This window comes from Buteo buteo, chromosome 12, assembly GCF_964188355.1.
Source record: "Buteo buteo chromosome 12, bButBut1.hap1.1, whole genome shotgun sequence".
NCBI lineage: Eukaryota > Metazoa > Chordata > Aves > Accipitriformes > Accipitridae > Buteo > Buteo buteo.
The window spans coordinates 14666046-14690547 of NC_134182.1; the positions used below are offsets into that span (position 1 = coordinate 14666046).

The 24502-nt window shown below is 40.6% G+C and overlaps 1 protein-coding gene and 1 long non-coding RNA gene across 3 annotated transcripts in view; one reads left to right on the plus strand and one right to left on the minus strand.

Moving 5' to 3' along the window:
- LOC142037962 (uncharacterized) overlaps nt 1–3012 on the plus strand; it is a 43129-nt gene extending 40117 nt beyond the window's left edge. Inside the window, exon 3 of the long non-coding RNA XR_012652476.1 lies at nt 2885–3012. This is a non-coding gene — a long non-coding RNA (uncharacterized LOC142037962). The remainder of the gene's footprint in view (nt 1–2884) is intronic.
- COX7A2L (cytochrome c oxidase subunit 7A2 like) lies at nt 1716–15189 on the minus strand. Of its 2 annotated transcripts, XM_075042795.1 has the most exons (3): nt 14616–15032; nt 6045–6179; nt 1716–5152 (listed from the first exon to the last, which is right to left on the minus strand). In XM_075042795.1, the coding sequence occupies exons 1-3, from the start codon at nt 14685–14687 to the stop codon at nt 5009–5011; spliced, it is 351 nt and encodes a 116-aa protein (XP_074898896.1). In that variant the 5' UTR covers nt 14688–15032; the 3' UTR covers nt 1716–5008. The 2 variants fall into 2 exon arrangements, 1 of the variants encoding a protein (XP_074898896.1); XR_012652475.1 differs by lacking the exon at nt 6045–6179 and having other exon boundaries at nt 14616–15189.
- Nucleotides 15190–24502: the final 9313 nt, after the last annotated feature.

Consider the following 24502-nt stretch of genomic DNA (forward strand, 5'->3'; position numbering starts at 1 on the left):
TAATGTGTGTGACTGAATTGCAAGGAAGATGTAAAAATGGGTACAACATACATTTCGGGTAACACAGCTCAAAGTGCAAGAATGTTGCAGGGGAGTAATACCTATATTTCTCTGAAATACAGTCAGGTGCCTGGAAGCAGCAAGTCATTTGACACCCCTACATTTGCACGCCTGTAGAACAGTGTCTTCAAAGACTTGCCACTGTAGTAAGGTGCTCACCTGTATACCTGGAGCACATGCAAGTTGCTGGGTTGACAGGTTCATATACTTCACATAGACTTCCAGGGCTTGTTCCAACTTGCAGAGGAAAAAAATACATGTGACAAATGTGTACCTTCTGATATGAACATTTCAGAAGTTCTCTTGAATCCTTCTGTGGCACAGAATATTTTAAAAAATGCTGTGAAAAAAAGTAGTAAACTAGAAAACTTTTCACGGTCTTTAAGAATAAAAATGTGGGAGTGAGGAAGGGAGAAAGATGATAGTGGTATGCAGCTGATGTGAAGTGAGGCAAAGTACTTCCCCCTCCTTCCCATGCCCCTAGTTTTGCAGCACTGGATCCACTGGGCAAAGTCATTTAGAACAATGTTTTAGCATGGAGTACCAACTCTCTTTGGAACCAGAGGATGATGAATACCTTCTTGTAGGCCAGATACGGGCTGCCTGCAACAGATGGTGGTGGGGGAACAGACCCTTGAATTCAACTTTCTTGCATTTTGAGATAACTAATGTACAAATAAAATGGTTCCTTCTGTCTAGTGCCATACCCAAAAGCAGTCTGGGATCACGTAAGAAGCACCAGGAGGTAAGATCTGATACTAGTGAGATACCATACTGACACTTGATAGCGTATACCCTATCTCCTGATCCACAGCCATGCTTGCACTGCTTTTCACAGCAAATATGCTTCTACTTCTTAGCAATTTGTGCATCACTTGCACTGCAGCTAACTGGAATTGATTCAAATTAATAGTCTTTAATAAACTAAGATGCAATTGGTACTGAATATGCAAAATACTTAAAAGGTTGTTTTTCATGCCTATTGCTAAAAATTAATGCTTAGATTACAGGCAACTTCTTCCACTTTCCATTTTACAACAGAGATCAAACTTTGGCTTCCTGTGAAACTTTTCACTGAGGTTAAGGGCTCAAGAGGGGAAAATAGTATACTATGTCATAAAATGCAGGTAGCTTCCAACTTTTTTTTAACAGTTTAGCATGATTTTACATGTAACTTACCCAATACATGCACTTTTTTCTTTGTGTAAAAGCATTTGGATTTTTCAAATTTTAAGATCTGCTGGGGTAATGGCTTGTGACAGGAGTGGAAAAAAACTGACGTGAGACTCTTCTGAAGCCTCTTGGAAGGCTTGAATTTGGAGGAAGGAAGGTAAAGAGGGAGTAAATACTATGTATGTATGTGTGAGGAAACACCTCTTAAACACCCTCTTCAACTTTTTGATGTTCGTAAGATTAGATTCCCATTTTCCTAGTTTCTCTTGCTTTTATTCCTTTTAATTTGACAAGCTTTACTTTAAGGCAAGATCAATCAATTAATGTCTTAGTATTGAAATAATCGGTCTCTTGACATTTCAAAATCTTAAGGCAAAAGCCTGTTGAGATGGCATGGTCATACTGAAATACTGTGGAGGAATCCTCTCCTTAACATACTTTTATTTTTAAAGCAGTTGAAAGACATAAGTGCATACTATCAATGTCTTCTCACGTACATTTATTCTACTACTCCCACATAAAAAGTAGGGAGAGAGATCATATTTAAAAACCATTACAAAGATATAACTATTGAATTCAAGTTGCCACAGAGATCATTTAGGAAGGAAAACCACTCACTCTCAACAATAATATAATGCCATGGGGGATGGTTGATTATCCACAAGGTAATTTTGTTCCTGATATTTTAAGTCTCAGCTGCTTTCCCTTCCAAACCCAGCACCTTGGGGTACGAGAGCTTATTATAATTTATTCTCTGCTGTGCATTCAAGCCCAAACACTACAGTATAAGCTATTACTTAAAAATGCATCTTGTTTTCTCAGTTCTCAGTGCTGGCAGGTTGTGCAATTTCTAGGACAAAACTGAGAGGGTCTTTAAAAAAACAGCAGAACATAACACACATATAACGAAGCTGTAGTACCCAAGTCACATTCTTACTTCTGGGGATAACAACACAAAATATTGGAGGAGCCTTCTTGATGCTGTAATTCACTCCTGGTTCCTTTTACTTAAGACCTTATTTAACATCAGACCACCCCCTTTAAAGGTAAGGGTGTTCTTGATGGCTTTAGAATAAGAAGATTAGGTCTTTCTATCACAAAGAGTAATTCAAAACACTTAAACCCTCTCTAATCCTCCTAGAAGTCTGGCACCAGAAATATTTTAAAATAGATATTTAACAGAGCTTTTTTTCTAGGGAGAAAAAGGATTTACCATGTTGTAATTTCTTTATGATGATCTCAAAATTAAATGAGAAAAGAGGCAAGATTTTGCTGCCACAGCCTAACCTTCTGGTTACAGCTTGCAAGCTTTCTTGTTCTTTGGAGCACTTTACTGTGGGAATCTAGAAACGCAGTCTCCTCTCTCTCTCGCAACTGGAGCCGTGCCCAATGGCTACAGACAAGCAATGCCTCTTTGTTCTTTAACCTCCAACTGAACCAGGGATGCGAATCTGACAAGCTGAAGCAGCACTCTCATCCTGCTTCAGTTGGGTCAGCTTTTCTGAAAAAGGTAAAGTGAAAATAGTTTTTCAAAATCCAAACACTGGGGAGAAAAAAAGAAAGAAAGAAAAAAACCACACCACAAAAAACCAATGAATTATCTAACATCTGGTTATTTGCCAAACTTGATGGTGTTTTCTTTTCCCTTTAGCACATGTGTTTTTAGCTGCTGAGAAAGAGCTGGAAAAAGCTAGACCCAGGGCAATAGGAAGACAATGCAGATATCCCTAGCTCCAACCAGGACCTCTATAGCAATACATGAATGCAATCTTCTAGCTGAGCTCCCTTTAAGAAAGCTGGACCTGTGTGGTAAGTCTCTGTTGTTGTTCTTTCCACAAGTACTTGGAAGATTATTTCCATTGGTTAATGAGCTATGGGATAACAGTTTAGTTACTTTATCCACAATTGCCTTAGCAACAAGCAGAAACTTGTTATCCTCTATGTGAACTCTAAAAATAGTTGTTTCTTGGGTTTTTTTTTTTTGTTTTTAGAAACACTGAACACCAAAAACCAAAACCAGAACCTAAGAGCATAGAAGTTCTCTGAGCAAAACTCATCCTCATGAAAATCTGCCTGTCAAGTTTGCGTGCAAAGTATCCTTTATTAGAAGATTCTTGTAGGCAGTGCTTAATATATGATACGCAGGGAAGACGGACAATAACCTACTATGCTGCTTTCTCTCTTTTTTTTTTCTTTCTTTTTTTTTAAATAGGATTTTACAGCCTATAGCACAAGATTCTTAGTGCCATGGAAGCATGGGCTACTGAGCATAAAATATTTTATCAGCAGAGGTAACACAGCTGTCAGTTCCTGGAGAACTTAATTATTCTCTGCTATTCTCCGAGTCTTGCTGTCCTTACAAACTTCTTTTTCAGTGACTTAATCTCCCATCCTGAAATACCAACATTGACTGAAACCTGAGATCACAGTGCAAGCAGCTCTTTTCTTTCCTATGAAACAATAATAAGGCTTTGATATAGCTTGACTGGAAAAAAAAATCAGAATGTTTTTAGTAAAAGATTGAATGGGAATTTTATGTTCTGTTATCAACTGTTTTCCCGATTTACATGGAAGGTGGTTTCTGCACAGTTCTGGGAGAGATGGGTCTTTACAGAGGCCAGTGAATCCATGCTTATCCAGAGCCTGGGTGACCAAGAGTGAATACTCAATGTTCATAGACAGAGGAGTATCTATCAAATTAGAGGATACTTTCTGTGAAGACTTGTGGGAAACTTGCAGTTCAAGGCTATGATATTACAAGGGAAAGGGGTTTATTGGCTTCTCTCTTTTCCACCCACACAGCAAAGGAAATGTATGTGTCTGTGTCTACATAAAGAGGTATGTGCGTGCACTGAAAATAATATGCAGCTGAGCTATGACAGTGACCTGTTTCACCTAAAATTATAGTTAAACACCCAATGAGTTCTGAGAGAAGGTTTTAAGAGGATTACCATCTCAAAAAGATTACAGTAATGTAGCTGAATCAATTGTCTGGTTTGAGATCTACAGGTTGAACTTAAACAAAAGTGTACCAATCTGCTTATTTCACTACCAGGCCAGCTGACGTGGTCTGAAACTTTCAAGAGTTGCCTATTTTATTATTCATGTAGTTATCTTTATTGCACAATAAGATAGTTTGACAAATGAAAGTCCAAAAACTGTTATAATTGACGCTACAATATTGGTGCACTCTGCTGTGTACAGTGATGCTAACATTACAGAATAAATCCACTTTAAATGCTCCAAGGTGATAAGCCCTTTGTCCTACCATCAGAGGTACAAATATTTAATAATATACCAGCATTTGGAAAAGTTTCACTGCCACCTGCTTATGTAAAATGAGCTGTGTATGACAGAAACAGGCTCCCAGTATGTTATAATAATTACATTATTTGCTTTTACTGTTTTGGAAACCAGCAGCATCCTCCCACTAAGGAATGTGGAGCATAGCCCACAAAGTATTTGTCCTGTCCTATCTCTAACATTGTTTAAGTTGGGGGAGGGAAGGAAGGAAAAGCTTAACTTTCTCCAACTGTTCATACACTCCTGCAAGACAACAAATGCAAAGCTACAACCATATGTTAAAATTATGTCTTTAAACCTGTTTATATTGATTTCTAGAACACATAAGGCAACCAATTTAAAAACATTTTCTCAAGAGAAATTTGATCTGAGTAATGAACCTTATATGATCACAGAATTAAAGCAAGTGCAAAGAGATATGTGCAGGAGGTCCTTCAGAGAAGTGTCACGAGTCCCATGAGTTGCGGTTCGTTTACTTTTGGTTTCTTGGCTGTGAGGCCATGTACAGTGCTACTAGACAGTAGATTGTCCCGCCTATTGTTAGAGCCATAGTGGTCCGATAAAGCAGCTTATCTGGAACTCCTCGTTTCAGGTGTACTGGCAGTCCATCTGCTTTCTGTGGGAAGAATTTAAAAAGAAAACAAACAAAAGAAATGAACACCCATATCAAGGCCATAAGGAACAAGCTACCTCAGGTAAATAAAGAGACTTCTGTGAGGAAAACCTCCTGACAAATAGGCTATCTGCAATCAAGTGTATTATGTGTTTTTCATTTAGCAAGACAAATGCAAAGGCAAGTTAATTTTATTAGCCAAAGCTGTTAAGTGCAGGCAGAAAGACTACATCTTGAAATATTTCTAAAGAGGACCTGGATGGGAAAAGTGTCACTAACAAAAGAATGTGAAAAGGTAGGTATAAAAAATTATTCACCAAGTCAGACTGACACATTCCAAATGCAAGTGGCATGTAAGAGAGAAAAGGAACATTATATAAAGCACATTCTTCATGTTCTTTAAAAAATCCTTAACTGATTTGTTTTATGAAAAGTCCTAGTATGCTTCGAAATTGCATGGCTAACAAACTGGCTTTGAAAACTTTACTGTGCTCTTCTTATACTGCATTATAAACAGCTTCAATAATATTCAAATTATTATACACAAAACAGTAATAATCTGCTTTGCTCCTCCAGATCTGCTTTAAGGCATATGCTTGGATTCCCAGATAGAAAGTCCTTCCAATAGTCAAATAATACAATAAGCATCATCTGAAGCCAGCAAAAAGACAATGTTACTAGACTTTCCACTTTCTGTATTTATCTCCCATACAAGGCATATAAACCTTGTAGTATAGTACAAATATACAGGTTATACTGTACTTGACACTTTCTTAACCAGACTTCACAAAATTTTGGTATTGTAGAATGACAAAAGTAGGTAGCCACATTAAAATAAGGAAAGATATGTCCCCCTCTCCAGTTTTCTTTAAGTTACTCCCAAAGTTGTTGTTACCTGAAAAAGTTTCTGTAGGTCTGGCACCTTGTTTTTACCCAAGAAAGAATCAGTTGCTGGTAAATCTGAAGCAAGTTTAGTTGTTGTCCCAAAAATCAGAGCTGGGGATTCAGTGGAAACTATTGGTTTGAGTCCCTGCATAAATAAAGATTAAAATATCAAGGTATATAAGACTTGCAAATGTACCAATTGTCACGTTAGTCAGGCACACTGCCAGACATTACAAGGATACATTACAAAGAATATTTATCTGGTATGAAGAGCTGTGATAATGAGCTAAAGACACATTGTTGGCCCACTCACTTCTCAGCTACAACTTTGGGTCAGGGCTTAGCAAAGAGAATAGAAGTCTCCTTTCTGATGTCTTCATGACATAAATTTATAATTTATGCTATCGTAAGTCTTTCTGTGCTGGTACTTGGTCCAAATTGCTGCTTATTTTTTGCACATAGTCAGACTATCTAGGGCTCTGAGTAGTAGGATTAGAAGCAGGGAATCCCTAATGCTTGGGTCAAACAGAGTGAGACTTCAATGAACTCTTCCTCCTGAATGCTGCAAGCAATAGCCATAAATAACTGGGCCTTAAATAATTTAGAAGTATAGTTTGAGGAGGAAAAAAAGGGGGGAGTTAGGACCACTTGTTTCATACAAAAGTAGTAAGTGGTATTCAAGGACACTCCAGAAGCCCTGACATGGTGGATATTTTATGCAGGTGTAAGTACACCCTATAATGCACATGCTGCTGCAACTTTCCACACCTCAGTGTACTCCCATGAGCAACATAATAATTTCCTTTTGGTTCTGACGGTTGTACTCTACATTTGCCATGATTAAAAACTACATAATCTAGTTCTATGGATAAGATTAAGTGCACAAAGTCACAGCCATTATGAGGTGGCCTCCTTGCCGTTATTGTTATAGTTAGATTTAACAGTTATGCCTGGACACATGGCAGTGACGTCTACATTATGGCTCCTGAAACAGCTGTAACTTTTTTTTTCTAACTTGCCAGAGAAATTAAAAGCATTGTACAAGTAGGTTAATGCAACAGGTTTTCATTACAAACAGAAGCAGCATGGGTCAAGTTAAGGCTGCACTGAAATTCTAGTTTCTGTTCAAAGGACTAGTTGATGCATTTTGTATTTAAGAGAACTGCCTGAACAGTATTTGGAGCTGGAAGCAGACTGGCACTCTTCTTCTTTTATGCCTGCCACAGACCAGGCATGTTTTTTCCATATGCAAATTCTCTACATTCTGCGCTACAATAGGCATCTTCAACAGAAAGATCAGATTTCTTAACATCCCAAAATAGCCTATGGAATGGTCATCAGGTCTCCATCCTGAAGACATGGTTACAGCTTCTCACTTTTCTAGTGCTTGAATGAATATTAGAATCCCTTTGTGACCATAGTTGTAGTTTGAAAGACAGCAGCCAAAACTGGATTCTCTGACACATTCAGTAACTAGTGCCTTCCTACTGAACAGGCTTGTGTAGAAGTTCTGAACCTGTATTTAAGACTAAGTGGTTCTGGTCACACCAGTAAGAAGGAAGCATCTAAGAAACTATTATTAGCCAGGGGAACTTACTGGCTATATATTAAAGGCTACGTACCATCTACATCAAAATACTTGAAGCAAGCAATTTTGGACCAGTATTTTTGTCTATAAGAACTTTAAGTACTTTATTAGATTTGTCTTTAAAAGGTTGGTGATTTGATAGAAAGAACTATAGAACGTATGTCTATACCAAACATGCAGGTGGCTTTTTCTCCAAAACTTTTCTTGCTGCCTTGATTGTTAGTATCGCAGCAATGTGCATCTTTCATCCTCCTTTAAATTTCCACTTCTGAATCTCGCTTTTGCCTTCCTGAGGGCCCAACTTTTTCAGGAGCAGTCTTTGAGATCACTTCAACAGCTACTCTAGATCATTGCAATTCCTGCTTGTTGTGATGTGTTTACTTTATTTCATGCACTATCTGTAGTGTATAAAAACTGTAAATACTGAGAATTGGAGTAAGCTGCAAACTACTTCCAACAGTTCCATGATAAAGATATTTTCATCATTCCTAAACTCACAGATAGGGGGCTTAAAAATGTGATTAGCAACCCCTACCATTTGTTATTAGCGCTAGAACTCCTGCCTCTACAGGATACCACCTAGATGCAAGACACACTCTACAGATTACTATTAGAATAATGAAATCAGTCATGTTAACAACTGTAAGTTATTGCATACTTTTTCAGGCTTTACAAATACATTCCTATTCAGATAGTTGTAAGGTCCTCTCCTGTTGTAGCAACAGGAGATTCCAACCTGACTCAAGGGACTAACTTCATCATGAAATCAAATAAAGCCATTTCAGAAAACTCATACAAGCATCAGTGTACTGTTGTAAATGACTTCCAAAACAGCATAGCACCACTTAAGAGCATCACATAGCAATTTCAGTAAAAATCATTGATATGGTTCATTGGCTTCAGGAAAGAGTACAACAAAACACATGCTGCAGTAGAGAGACAGTTCAGTTTACCTAACACAGACGGCATTAATCAGGGTCCCTCGCCCCAACATAAAATTCCACTTGAATTCTATCCATGAATTGTGCATCTTGTGGTCAGCTCCAACCAAGCTCAGCTAAATTAGTGCAGCCATGTGGCTGTTCCAACTGGGTATTTGTCTGTGTTCATTGAGAGAAAGTGGCAAGTGCTTTATCTCACACGCAGCTGCTTGCTAAGCTTAGCATGGCTGGAGAGAAATCCTCAGTATTACACATAAGAATTTCAGTACAGATCATTTTTTAAGCAAGTAATAAAGACACCTGAAATGACCCTTAACTGTCACTTGTATTGAATATGACTAAAACTGCAGGTTTAATAACATTAGTGTCTCACTATACTCAAGATAGTACTGAGGAATGAATGCCTCTACGCATTTGACCTATGCTTTGTAAGAAAATGTTTCATATTGATAATTCCTCTTCTGATATTTAGGTGTTAATCTTTAATTTCTAATCATGTTAACAAATTGGAATTTGTTCCAATTCTTGGACAAAGTACAGCAGTTGTACTCGTGCAGAAGAGTCAACACCAGCTGATTTCATCAGCGCACTACAGCAATGACTTTGTCAAATGCTGCAGTCCTCAATGAAAGGTCAGGACATGTAGCTAATCCAAAACAACAAATAAAATTCTCTGCCTACCCCTCTGTAAAGTGTGTCTGTTTTCCTGTCAGAGGTCTGAAGGTCTTAGGACCCAATCTATCTGTTGGTTGGCCAACATGCTCAAAGTTAAAACAAACTTATGCCTTGCTAGCATGAATTCCCAAGATAGATTTACATTTTCCTGACAGCACAGAACAGTTAAGGATTTGGAGCACAATTTAATGGAGATAGCACCACACTTAAGTTTTTAAATTTTAGGGGAATTGCTCAAACAGATCAGAGAATGATAAAGTAGAGAAAACTGAGGTAAGGGCCAAAATGAAATGGGGAAACAGGAAAGAAAGTTAAGCTGAGAATTATTATTTCAGAACAGGTATTGAAGTAACACTGCTGAACCTAGACACTTCTAACATAAATAGCAGGTCCTTCATAGTAGAACATACCTCACTGTATGAGGTTAAATATATTTGTTACCACTAAACACAAGGATCCTTTTAGGTAGGATCACTTGATGCTTTGTTTGTACTGGGATGACACAAGTAAAAGCGATTTTGTATACATTTTAAGTATCACCTACAGCATAAAAGGTTAACCATTATAGTTTCTCAATGAACTCTAAACAATTCATAACAGCTAAAATCAAAAGATCTGTGGCTTGCGGGGGTTTTACATAGCTACAAGCAAAATAAGTTGTATCAAGTGAATATATGGTGGCATGACTAAATTTCTACTAGGATCATGGCCAGCCTTGAAGAACTAGGGAAAAGTTCATGTAGTCATCCTCACCTGACAGCATTTGGAACTAGTCCCACTGTTTGTACTTCAAACATAAGCCAACTCTTCGAATTTATAGTTTTTATTGTATTTGTAATGGTTATGGCAGTCATTACCCTCTTAAATAGGAGTAGTAGTTTTTAACCTATTTGACTCCTCACCTGCACTAGCTGACAAAGTTCCTATTTATTCAAACAGGCTAAATTGTTCATACTACTTTACATAACTTCATTAAATGCAAAATTAAGTCTTCTAAGAATGCTAAGACGGAAAGAACAGTATAGGTTTCAAACCAAGAGATTTTTTTTGTTAGTACAAGCTGTTAGTTATGTTACTGTCAGCAAAACAATTTCTGAAATACATTTTGACTGATATTTTGCAAGCCTACAATAAGCCTAAACCTGCATCAGAACAATACTCCATTGGGAAGCATCAGAATGTAACAGTGCAGAATAGAGTGAATTATTAAACTCTATATTTGACCAAGAAGAATTTGAATCACAGGCTGTCTTCATTTTTCCAGAAACATCAAGATAAACAGAAGCATAAAAAGCAAACCATTTTACATGCTGAGCTATGGTTTTATTGCAGCAATGAAATCAATAGGAAAAAGTTTACTTTGTTTTGGACTTAACATCTACTTACTCACATGATTCCTTTCATATTTTAATCTCTATTTATTGCAAACAATTTTATCAGACTGATGCATCTGAATGTGTCACCTGGGAGTAGAGTCAAACTATAAAAAAAAAAAAAGTACCAAAAAGCTGTCCTAAGAACATTACAAAAAGTGAGAGAAGGTAACTTTTAAAAATGTAGCTATTCTATTGCACAGCACATTTGTGTACCACAGTTGAGGACTAAGCCATGTGAATCGTGAGCCAGATACAAAAGACAGCGTTTCTTTCATCAATATGAAAAAAAACCACATTTATAAAGCAAGAAAATATTTGTAAGATGTATGTGAAATGCTCCTGCTTGGATACAACCTCATCTTTTCAACTATATTCTCTCAAAAATTAGGTTTTAACATTTTGGTGATGACACTGAAATGAAATATAATGCCTGATGATGACCTAAAAAGAATCACTACAATGTTTTAGAAGAAAAGTATTTCTACTCCTTGAACATTCTCTTTCCTGCCTTGCAGAGCACAGAAGTGAGACCTATCTAGACTTTTTTTTTTTCTTCCTCCTATCTGCAATGATACCTGTATGTGAAGCTAGTTTTGCACAAACCCTGTAGGAACCAATTTTGATACATGACACTATAGCGTTTTAATCTAGAAGATGTCAAGAATTCAGAATTTATTGTGTCTTTCTGTATCTAATGCAATGATATTCATACATACCTAATATTAACAGAACAGAATGTGGGATAACAGAGAATTCTGTATTCCCCTCTTATCTTGCTTCTGCGTTTTTAATCCCTAAAAAATAAAGATGTACTTAAAATGGGATGATTGTTATAATGTAATGGAGCCTGCTGAACAGAAGGCCAAGCAATACTCCGCAACCTGGGCTCCAGAAGCCAAGAGTGTTGTCTTTAGGACAACTTTACTCCAGGTGGTTATCAGAGCTTCCTGTATTTCTGTGGTGGGGCTTTTCTCTTAGGATCCCAAAAAGGATGCATTACTTGCAGAAAAACAGTCACAATGACCTACAGACTAATACATCATGTTCTAAGCTATACTCTTCCAGAAATGAGATATTTTACTGCTTGGGCTTGAAGACATTCCCCCCACCGCCCCCAATGGTAACCCTAGCCTTTGCTTTCCTCTACACAATGAAGTGTCAATTAACATTTATTCTTTGACTGTAACTTTGTGTAGAAGAGGTAGGAAGTGCCCCCAACACTGCAATAGTGGCAAGAGTGTTTTCTAGCACAGGTGCCTCTTGGACATACTCTTAATGAATAGACATACCTTCAGACTAGAACATGTTATTTATGCCACTGTCACCCCTGTGCCCTGCAGCCCCTCCTCCCCCCAATAGCTACACAGGAAGCCTTCCAAAGAGTGATGGGGAGAGAGGAGGATAAAAATCTTCTTGGGACAGGAATTGCCATATCCGAAAGTCACTGGTACCTCAATGTTTACTTAAGATCATAGAGTAATTCAGGATGGAAGGGCCCTCTAGCGCTCTTTAGTCCAAACTGAGATGAGACCAGGTTGCTGTGGGTTTTGTCTGGTCTGGCCTTGCCTTGAAAGCCTCCAAGGATGAAGGCTGCACAACCTCCCTGGGTGGGTACCCACTCCACTGCCTGCCTCTTTTCACCATGAGAATATCCTTCCTTATATCCAGTTTTAACCTCTCTTGTTGCAGCTCATGCCTGTTGTCTTTTGCCCTCCCATCATGCAGCATTGTGCAGAGCCAGGCTCCATTGTCTTGATAACCTCCCTGTAGGTGCTGGCTGGCGGGTCTTAGGCCTGCACCTGCCTCTGTCTCCCTACACCTTCTCTTCTGCAGATAGAACAAGCCCCATTTTCTCATCTTCTCGTCACAGGGCAAGTTCTCCAGCCTCTCCGACAATCTTGGTGACCTCTGCTGAACTTGCTCCAGTTGATCAAGAGCATTCCCATACTGGGGGGCCTGCAACTGAATGCGGTACCTAGATGTGATCCAATGAGTGCTGAGTAGAGGGAGATCATCGCTTTCCTTAAGCTACTGGCTATGCATATGGTAATACAGCCCAGGATGCTGTTGACCTCTTTTACAGGTAGGACACACTGCTGGCTCTCACCCAGCTTGCCGTCTGCCAGTAGCTCCGGGGTCTCTACCACAGAGCTGCTCCCACCAGCCTGTCAGTTCCTAGCTTGTATCCCTGCCGGGGGCTTTTCCTTCCCACATGCACAACTTTGTCTTTTTTCCCCGCATAGAAATTCATAGTGTTCCTGTCAGCTCATTCCTCCACTCTAGATAGGTCCCTCTGAACAGCAGCTCTACTTCGAATGTTTTGGAGCCACTGCCTTGATGTCTTCTGTAACCTTTACAAGAGTGCACTCTATTGCCTACTCCAGGTAATTGATAAAGTCCTGCACTAACCTACAGCATTCCACCTGTTAATGAGCCTCTGGGCAGAGTATGACACCATGCTAAGCCCAACCATCCAGTTCTCTTAACCTTTCTAACTGTCTATCCATCTAAACTATAACATCTTAATGTCAAAAAAAAAAAAAAAAAGAATTAAAAGCTTTGTAGTTGGTCTGGGCCCCTTGAAACAATTTGAGATTTTACATAAGTTTAATATTCTTGCTTGCAGAAGATGACTGGATTTTCCAAGTAAAACTTGCATAGTCAAGGATATTTAGGAAAGCAGGTTGCTAACAGAATTAGGCTAAGAAAGAATGAAATAGAGTTATTTGTGTATCACAACAATACACATTAGTCTACAAGAATCAAGTGTCTTTCAGTTACCTTTTATTAATGAGTTTCTCAGAAAAAAGACAAACCATAACTTTGATTTCACTTCTGCATGTACACACGTATCTACTTTTTTTTTTTTCCTTAAAAAAGCCAAGACATATCAGATGTGTTTGCTCCCTGGAGGCAGTTCTTTGGAAGGTTAACTTTTTAAAAGTCATTCTTCCAATACTTAACCTCAAAGTTGGGGGGTTTTTTTTGGTTGGTTTTTTTTTTTTTTTATTACTGAGCTGTAAGAACTTGAGTTTTTCAAAGTTTACTCAGAAACTTGAACACGGTATAGCAACCATGCTGCATTTGTCCCATAACAAAATCACATTACAAACCTTCCCAGTATTACTTAGGAATCTATGTTGATGTACATAAAAGCAAACAAGTTCTGTGACTTCTTTTCACCAATATGCAACAATGGCTGATGTAATCAGGATCCATTCTCCTCTCCCTCAGCTCCCCTCCATTCCCGCAGAATTAAACAAGTACTTTATGAAGTATGGAAAGTAAAAGCCTATTTAATGCAACCTTTAACCTGTATATGCTTAGTAAACACATCAGCATCATACAGAGGAAAGGCTGTTTCTCATTTTGCTTTAAACAAACTTCTACAAATGTATGTCCTCTCTGAAAAGGGTTTTAATGCTCTCAGTAATTAGTTTTTCTGCATGCGCAGACAAGAGGGGGACTAGCTGCAGCACTGTCCGGATTTGCCAGCTGCGCTTTTAAAACGCCACCCGCCACGGTTCTAGCTCAGCGGCAGCCCTAGGTGATCAAAGCGTGTTAATTTCATGCTGTGACACCCAACGCATCCCAGAAGTGAATCAAGAGGTGCACCGCAGAACGAAGCCTCTCGTCTTGCCCAAGGTCACACGGCAGGCCGGGTCCGCTAGGCGCGCCGCGGGAGATCCCTCCCCGCCAAATAAACGCCGCCAGGCCCCGACGGCCCTGCCAGGCGACCGCCAGAGCAGCAGCCGAGCGCCCTCCGCCCCAACTCCCCGCGAACCCCCCGCCGCCACCGCGGGGTCCGGGGGGGGGGGCTCGCCCCGAGCCCTGCCGCCTCCACCGGCTGGGGCTCGCCCGGCGGCCAGAGCCGCTCGCCCCGGAGAAGGCGGCGGGCCCGCCTCCTCCAGCGGCTCTGGGGAGCGAGCGGCGCCGCACCGGGAGGAGGGCGGCGAAGGTCACCGCCGCGAGGGCGCCCGGGGCGGCGGCGGCCCCGTTACCTGGGGGTTGTAGGCGGCGGACGCCGCTGCCCCGACCAGCCTCTGCGTGACGCCGTTGAACTTGTAATACATGGTGGGGGGCCACCGGCGCGCGCGCTCACAACGGCCCACCGACTGCGACGCCTCGCGCGGAAGGACCCCAGCCGGCTTTTCGCGACGCCTTCACGTGCGAGGGCCCGCCGGCTCGCGGGCCACCGCCACCGACGCCTGCGAGCGGTGAGCCCGGAAAGCCGCCAAAGGAGCGGGGTATTAAAAAAAAAAAAATCCGTCGAAATACACGAGTCGCGAGTAACGCAGCGGGAGCGCCTCTCTCCCTCGAATGCCTGCCGCTCTCCCAGTGAGGCCGGCGGCGATTTTCAGTCAGGCAACGGGCACGGCCCCTAACAGGCCGAGCTGTAGCGCGCGTGCGCGCCGCCGCCCGCCGAAGCGCAACGGAAGCGGGGCGCAAGCTCGCGGCAGGCGGTGTGGAGGGGCGGGGGTGCCGTCAGCCAATCAGCGCAAGCGAGAGGCGAGGCCCCGCTCCCCGCGGGGCAGGGGCGGCCCCTCCGCCGCTCGCCCTCCCGCCCGCTTCTGCGGCCGCTGTCGTAGCCCCGCGGTGCCGCGGAGGCTGCGGGGGCGGCCCGGGAGGAGGACGCGCGTGGGTCGCGAGTGCGCACGGCTAAAGCAGGGCTCGTGTGGGTGGTGGTCCCCCCACGGCGGCCCAGCCCGCCCTTCCCCTCCTGAGGGCTGGCGGGTCCGGCCCGCTCTCCCTCCCTCCCTCCCTCCGGCCGCCGCTGAGGTAGCGGGGGGCGTCCGGCGTGCTCGCCTTCCGCTGCTTAGCTGCGGGTGTTCGGAACGTGAGGCAGCGCTGGCGGCTTGTTTTGGAGTGTTTGTGTTCGGATAGACATTAAGAAGGGACAACAGCGGTTTTGTTTTTTGGGACTTAACCTGTGCGTCTCCGCTCTATCAAGCGATTCCCTTCTCTCCCACCGTCTTACAGAAACATTTGAAATCTATAATTTGTTTCATAAAATAAGGCTTTCATTAAATGAAATTTCAGCATCGTGAACTAGGGAAATGTGGTATGATGCTGCTTCTGTTGTGAATTTAATCTTCCTGAGAAGTCCAGCAGCCCTAGGGCTGAAGGTACGACGTGGTGGGGTTTTGGCGTGCTCACAGCTCAAGGGCTTGCGGGCATCGTGTGGTCATTTGGCTTCTGTGCATGCCTTGGGTCACAGGTGGTTGCCAACTGAGGTACTCTTGTTAGTAATCTGGAGCATCCTGCTATTATCAGTCTGACAGTGCAAATTCATAATTTGAGCTCACCCTGTGAACTGCTTACTGTTGGTTAAGATTAAACATACTGAAGCCTTATTAAAAAAGGATCACTTGTTGGTAATGTTCAATCATTAGTGACCTGCACCAGTTAAGAGTATTGTCTATTAGGAGTCCCACATACAGTTTTGCAGATATGCTTGCTATAAAAATATCTGTGGTCATGCACTGAGTGAAAACTATTAAAATGTACTTTGCTTATAAACTGGGGGAAGATCTAATCATAGAAGATGTTTTAGAAAGTGAAATACTCATATAAAAATATGTATGAGATGATTTATTTGCCCACCCGTGTAACACCTTCTACTTAGTTTTTAGAATTTGAGTTTGGTGGCAGCAGAATGGAGCCTTGAGTCTTCTTGCATTTATCTCCTTCTGAACAGACATGTCCTGTACAGGATAACACTACTCAGTAACGAGGAAAGCCCCTGTGAGCACTGTGCATCCATTTACTTGTGAGAGCAGGGCTGTGAACCAGAAGCATAGGTCCTTGCTGCACCAGTTCTGATCTGTGCCTGTTGCCCTGGAGGCAGGTTTTCTTCTTCGTTGAGACTTCAATTCCACAAACTCTGTCTCTGCTGTCCTTTCTTCAAGAGAACCAGCTGGATGCTCCATACGTGATACCCTGAGTTGGTGTTCTGACTCTGTGTTAGGAACATTAACTGGAGAGGATATGTTATTTGCTCAGTAAGTAGGAAACTTAGAGAAATATTTTGTAAATGTTACAGGAAGAATTGTGAAATCCCTGTAGCTTTCACAACCAGGCAGGATTAATGAACTGGAACATGGGCTGCATAATTTATAGTAGAAAAGAATTTGCTGATCAGGATTCTACTTATTTCTGAGAAAACTAGAAGTTATGTTTGATTGAAAATCTGCCTGTAATGGAGGAGAAGACCCTGAAGATGGGGTATACATAGTCTTTTAGACTATTGAATGAGTGGAATGCTGTGAATCATGGCTAGGTTTGTGTGGTAACAGTCTTGACCTATTGAAATCCATGGGATCTGGCGGGTATTATAACTACTCTGGAACCTTCACTGGGCATATCTGTCACCAGATGCACTACAGCTCTTGCTGTCCAGCTATTTCAGCACTTGCCAGAAGAAACAGGTGTGCCTGGCAAGCTCACTTACTAAGCTGGTTTTATATCTTGCTCTTCTACCTTTTTTCCAATATTAATACATGCTATAATCTCAGAGGAGTACAGGTTTTGTGGCAGGCAGTGCTTGGAGGTAACGCCATTGTGTAGCTAGTTCTTGCTCCATTGATGCTCTTGAGTCAAGTTCTTGAAAAGTCATTCAGTATTGACTGAAGGCTGCAGAAAGGAAAGGTTCGTGCCCTGGAGCTCTGGGGAGGCTGTAAAAAATGTACAATTTATCCCCTTTTTCAGTTAATCAGTTTAAGTCATGATGCTTAAAAGTAAGCTGTGAAACTTTGATGCTGCAAGCTGTTGAAACAAAACCTAGGTGCTGTCTCTCTCTTGTTTTAGCTCACAAAATTGAAGATGGGCAATTGTTTACCTTGCAAGAGAGATGCATGGGAGGATGACATGAATAAAATTACAGTTACAAATAAAGCTTCTGCTGTTGTTCTAATACGGGATCATGGGGACATTTTATGAAAAGGAAAGTAAAATCAGAATAGCATAAAGTCTTTCCTTTAAAGGAAGAAACTTGTTTTTGCCTTAGGCTTTTGGTCCATCTTTTGCTTTAGTCTCTAGACTTTTGCCAACACTGCTTTGCTTATCAAAATTTCTGACATAATGGTTAATTAGACTGTAAAACTTAATGCCATAGGAAGTAATTGGGGCAAAATGAGGCCACTCCCCCTAGCAGGGTTCAAAGAAAGACTGGGCATCTTTGTGGACCATAAAACATGGAGAGTTAATGTAAACAAAGTGTCCCAGAAGGAAAAGACTTCCTGCATTGAACTTCAGGGTGAGCTCTGACTTCTAGACACCGAGGCGAATAATTCATGGGGGCTGGCAGTTCTACATCTGGGCTGTTAGGGATTTTGTATCTTCATCTGCAGTGTGGTATTGGCAGCAGCTAAAGACAATACTGTCCTACAGGCTACACTGTAGTTTATTCATTTTTTCCCAGATTTTTAAGGTAACTGATTTCATACATGCAGGTTTGTTTATCATGGCTTGTTCCTGGAATAGCACTAGGATTATGCTTCAAGATTGGTAGATTTCTGGGAGTGAATGAAAGAAGCAGAATACCTTGAACTTACTCTGCTTTTTTGTTGTTGTTGCAATTTCTGTGTATTTATTTTCTTTTTGAGGGTAAAATAAATAAAAAAACAAGATCTTATTCTGTTGCTTAATGAACAAAACCTTCATATGCTGATCATTATTTCGGCACAGATGTCTGTAACTCATATTCTGTGAATCTGCCCATGCAACTCTCTTCTTGAATTGCTGAGAACAACTGTGTGGGTGGATTTAGAACATGAAATTGCCATGTGCGCTTATGTTTTGTTTATGCAGTACTCATTTTTAAGAGTACTAGATTGGATTTGCTTAATATTTGCGGTGTGTGTGTGTGTACATAATATATACAAACCCCCAAACTAGAAGGTGATCACCAAACATAAGCTCTGTTAATGTGAGAGACTGTGACATTGTAAACATGTTCCATTTGAATCGTGTTATCAACTGAAAGAAATGAATTAAGTCTATGCACAGATTAAGGCAGTAGTTACTTCTAAAACCTGAATTTATTGGTGCTTTATTGCCCATACCTACTGAATACAGCACAGATTACTCTTGGAAATAGACTACTATTGTCAACTAAGAGATTTCTCTTTGTTAGACTTAATAATGCTGAAAATTAATAGAAATAGTTTTTAATTTTAAGACTGTTCATACAGTTACAATATTAATATAAATTTAACCAAAGCTTTTACTGTATATCTTTCTTACAACAAAATTCTTGCTTTTTTTCTGAGGGAGATGGGATTAAAGAGGCAGCCATTTATATCTTCTCTATGAATTTAGAAATCCATATTGCGCTTCTGTTTCATGGGCACTTCTGTCTTGACATAAGGCTTCTACACGTGAAATACTTGATAGCAATACCTACTTAATAGCAATAGCAATTTTGGCAATAAGGGCATTGTGTTGACTGTAGTATGATGGGGATCAGGAATTTTTTTTAAAGGTGTTGAATTTTATTTGGGGGTTATCTACCTCTTGTTACACATGTATAGTATTCTTTCCAGGTTCTCAGGCAGAACTTGTCTGAGAAAGTAAATTAAGGAATTGAAAACTTGATGATATAATTGTTGTAAAGCCTAATGATTGACTAATGCTTCTGGGGCAATAAGTTTTGCTTTTTATAGACCGTTTCTCTGCAGTTATGTGGTACCTGTAGAAAAGCAGAATGGAAATTGTGAAAGCAGGGGTTTATTTCAGGTTAGCAATGAAGTATTCTTCTATCCTCCAGTCTCCAGATGTGAAAAGCATTATAGGAACCTACAGTAAATATTGCTTTCACTAGTTTTCACCTTTGATGTCTTTGCTTTTTTCCCCTTTATTTGCAGAATTGCAGAAGTGAAGGTAAAATTTTTGTCTGATTGAGACATCAGTGTTGGCTGTCAGTAAAATAATAATTACCTAAAAGCCCTATTTATTCTACTTTTGAGAAAGTAATCCTGAAATCTCCAGGCCCTATCTCTATGGCTTATAACACTTCCCACTTTTGAAATGCTGTACTGCAAGGTTGGATACTTTGCCCCTTGCTGTTGACTTTGACAGGGACAACCACAGCTCAAAGTTTCTGTCTGCATGCTTTCTGCTGTGACATATTTTTTTCCTTTACAACCAGAAGGGAAATCTCACAATGGGAGTACCTTATTCTTCCTGAACTTTTCCTTTAAACATTATACAGGTAGTGAAATAGGTTCCCAAATAAAGTGAGCAGTATCTCTGGGCATTGAGAGGTGAAATATATCTGCAAGGTTTTCTGTTCTCACACTGCTGCCAAAGCCTTCCTTCACCTCTTCCTTCTCCCTCCTTAGGCTGTGTTTCTCTCTCAAAAAGTCAGCAGTCCACAGCAAAAATTTATTTTGCTCAGAAATGTTGTAGATACTGGGAGGATGATGCATTGTCCTTGTATTCATTTCTTCTTGTCAGCCTTTCCATATGCAAATCCACAGACTGGAGTCCAGAGACAACCACATCCTTAGTGCAGCAGTGTAACAAACTTCCCTGAATAAGGCAAGATTTATAGACCAAAAAACCCTCCTCTGTACATGTGTTAGAGGAAATGTTCTGTGCATTTGTATATTATGAAGCAGATGGATAGTAGGGTATTGTGATGGGCTGAGGAGAGATCCCATGCACTGTTTCTCAGTATTAACAACTGAAATACAATTGTCTTGGAAATGCATGGGGCAATTTATACCAGGTTGCTTGATTTGAATACTTAAGTCTTTTGCTTTCTTGGTCCAGCTCCCACTTGTTACTCACTCATACTTAATTTTAGTAATTATCAGTCGCACTTCAGAACATTCTATACAGCTATATTTGGGCTTAATTTACCCTTTCCCAACAGTGACACTGCCCTGTATCTACTCTAACAGTTCCTTGGAGAAGGCAATAATCAATGAACATGCAGGATTGCCAACACCAGCTGTTCAAAAATCATAAGCTTGGGTTTAAAAATTTGTCATTTTATTCACGTTTTAGCATGTGATCGTGTGTTACCACTTCTCTCTCACGCCTCAGGATATAAGGAATATGAACAGATGAAAGTCTCATTTCACATGATGAGTTTTTGTAACAAACTATTGTAGGTAATAAATTTCAACAAGTTGGCAAATTCTGGGTTGTAATTTCCTGAAGAAGTTATAAAGTGTTTGTTAGAGCTCCACCCTTAACATAGTGCAGAGTGACCTATAGGTACATGCTGAGGCAATGCTGTTTGATAGGTTGCATTGAATCCATGCTGTTCAGGACAAAGAAACAAGAATAACAGCAATTCTTCCACCAGAGGATCACTGTTTGCTAATAATTCTTAAGGTGGTGCTATCAAGTAGCAGTACTTTACATCTAAGCATCACTGTGAGAGCGCTAGACATGTAAAATCTTTTGGTTGTGTTTTAGCTAAGGATATGTCTAAGATGTAGAGCCAAAGAGCCATCTCCCAGTTTGCTCTTGGACACAGTTTTCTATGGGAGGGAAACTACTGCAGCTTTTGGCTGAGTCTCCAGACTGAGTGAATAGGAAGCCAGGACCATGCAGTGCACCACGGCCACTCAGCCAAGATGTAGTCTAAGAAGAGCCTGGACCTGCAACTCCAGTGAAATGTCTGCAGTTCTGTGGATCCACAAAGGTTGAAAACAGCAGATCTCCAGTACTTTACAGAGGAGAATCTGAAATATAAGGAGCAAAAAGAGAACTTTCCTCCAGATGTACTCAACTGGGAAGCTTTTAATCAGAAATATGCTTTTAAAGTGAACCTCCAAGTTATACCTGTGCTTTGGTTTGTATCACTGAGCAAGCAGGCTTGGAGCTCACAGCTGGGATGTATTTTTGGATGAAGCTGGACTTCCTGGTGGACTGTAAGATGCACTTTAGGAACACATCTAATGTGCTCCAGTTGCTAACAAGTGTTCAGACAATAGGGCCAGACTAGAACTAGTCTGAAGTAATCCCCCCCCCGAAACATGTATGGTGTGGGTGTCAGGTCCTCAGCATTGGCTATTTCATTCTGCACATTGCTCCTCTTGTCTCAGCTACTTTCCACAGTAGGCACAACCTGGTAAATTGTGGAAGATGGGATGTGAGGATGGATTTTTGAGATCTTAATGCCTGCCTAGAATCCCATTCACAGCTACTACCTCTAAGCCCTTCTTCCAAGTACTGCCATGGAATAAAGCCATTCAGAGCTGGCTGAACTATTGCCATACTCAGGCAGAAGGTCCAGCTTTGCCCAGATTATTTGTCAGCAGGCTGTACTCTCAGGGGTTTCTATCTGACTGATCTAAAAAAAAAAAAAAAAAAGGCATACTTAAATTCAGTAATACTAATATCAACTGTCTGGTTACTAGAGAAATCTTTCTCATAGAAAATATTCTTGTTTTATGAATCATTTAGCACATTAGAAGTAATATAATAAAAATAGATTGCTGCCATGAGATCAGTGTCTCCTGCATTGAAAATAATGCATAGTTTTGACTATGTTTATTTTTGAGGATTGTACTCTTCCAGCAGCAAGAACCATTACCCTGTGATACCTTTACAACTGACAGTCTCCTAATTATCTTTCCTGCAGCATCCTGTAGTCTCACTGACATTCTATAAGCACATAATTGTTATGGTTTTGTCTCTTCATGTGGTAGTGTAACTCAGATCTGTTTCAGGAAGTCTTGCAGGTTTTTTGATGCATTTCCCCTTTATCTTGCCACATTATAAATGTTTTTTTTTTCCCTTTTAAAATATTCTGTCAGCTGCTGTGTACCTGTCTGTGCTTTCTTAGTGCCATCAGGACACTGTAAAACTGGGAGTGCAAGCAGATGAAAGAACTATCTATCTCTATCTCCTTATCAGAGCGTGAAGTTCAGGAGATTGGGTAACAGTGTGTGAGAAGACTGATAAAGTCCGGAGTGAGGGGAAGAGGGAAGCTCGGTAGCAGCTCTGCAGAAAAGAGGACTGAAGTGTGCCAGAGTGATTGGAGTATCAACAGAGAAAGCTGAAAGGAACTGTTCCTGAGCCAAGCACTTGCACACATGAAAGGGTTGGATAGTTGCAGAAATAGGGAGCCCTCCAAGTAAATGCTGCCTGCAACATCTGCCTCTGCACTGTGCAGGAACTTTTCTTTGGCAGAGCATACACAGCCTTACAAAGCCTGTAGATAGATTTGGGTTCTTCATACTGCACTTTGCATCTCTATTTATAGTTTCCTCCCAAGCAAGAGATGACCTGTATGAGTGCAGGTATGTGTACGTGGATGGAAGCAGTGTGATTCAGTTGCTGACCACGCTTAACATCTGAGTAAAAATTTTTGTTGAAAACATGTCTTTTGACAGCATCCTCCCTCCTAAAGATTTTTCACAGTAAATTTTGCTGAACTGTATCTGGCTCCTTTGTCTTGTGTAGGTTCTGGGATGCCAGTTACTAACGGAGAGTTTCATTTGGCTCAATATATAGGAGCCTGGGCTTTTTTAAGGGGAAAATCTGAGTTCTGCTTTCCCAAGGAGTATCAGAGCTTGCAATACCATTGGTGGTGCAGGCATGTTCATTTAAGAGTGCTATATCCTATTCTGCAGCCTGAGAGTACTGAAAAGGGATGGTGAGGAGTTGTGGAAATGGGGATTTGGCACCATGATTTTACTTGCTTTTTATTTTGCATACTCTTGATTGTTTCTCCTCCCCAATATAGTTCTCTTTTTAGACTTTGCAGTGTGGAGCTGATGTGATTGTGGTTTCCTGAAGGATTCCCCATATCCTTTAGACTACAATATTTGTTGCTTACTGTTCAATGGCAGAATGGAAACTTGCTTCTATGCCCTCTCAGAATTGCTGGAGGCACCACTTTGACCCTATTAAATTGCTTGTCCCAGATCCAGTTGCCACCAAACAGACAGTATCAGTTTAATACAATTTGAACCTAGAAACTCAAGCTTCTTAGCACTGGCTAAACACTTGCCTTATAGTGTAGAGATTACACTAAAATAATGGGGACCAAATTACTCCAAGATCTTTATTTGCTTTCACTAGGTTATTCAATTATAGCATCATGTTTGTAGTACTTCAGGGAGAAAGGAATTAGGAGTGAGATCTACACGCTTGCCTTACAGGAAAGTTTTATGGGTAGAGACAAGGGAAACATTCTCCAAATGCTATTAAAAAGATTTTACTTAAGGTCCCATGTATTTTCAGTGTAATCTAAGAGCTGCCTTTGATTCACACATAAACCAATTTGAACTTTAGAACAATACCTATGTGTGTTCCCTTTTGTTCCTTTTTGTGTGATTGCAACCTTACAGCTTAAAAAACTTTCTTTAAGCTGGTTACAGAAAAAAAGAAATCATAAAATATGATTTGCATATTTGATAGATGAGGAGGAAATAATACCTAGTAGGGAGTTTATGGATTATTTATGACTACTGGTAAATAACTGCAGGTTTCTACAATGGACTTACCCAATTTTCCCTCTGAACTGTAACACTCAAACTGAACATCTTTTGATTCAGGAGATCTGTGTCTCTCCTTTGAGCAGTGAGAATGCCTAATCAAGTGCTGTAGTGCTTATCTTCTTGCTCTCGTCTCCAAGACAATTTATGGTGCTTTAGCTGAGCTTTTGTTTCATACTCTTTTTAAAAGCAAAGTAGTAAGTATTGTTTGTACTATGTCCTGCTTTAAAATAGTAGGAGAAAATGGATAAAGATGTGGCTTGGGAGCCCAAGTTATAGAGCTGAACAGAGCAGCATTTGCTGCGTATGTTATTATTAGCCTTCGAGCAGGAGGAGTTGGCTGACATGGTGCTGGCCACAGCTTTAGCCTGTGTAAGCAGCAAAAGGTTGTGTTTAGTGTACCAGCTATCATGATTAAAGGCTAGGTT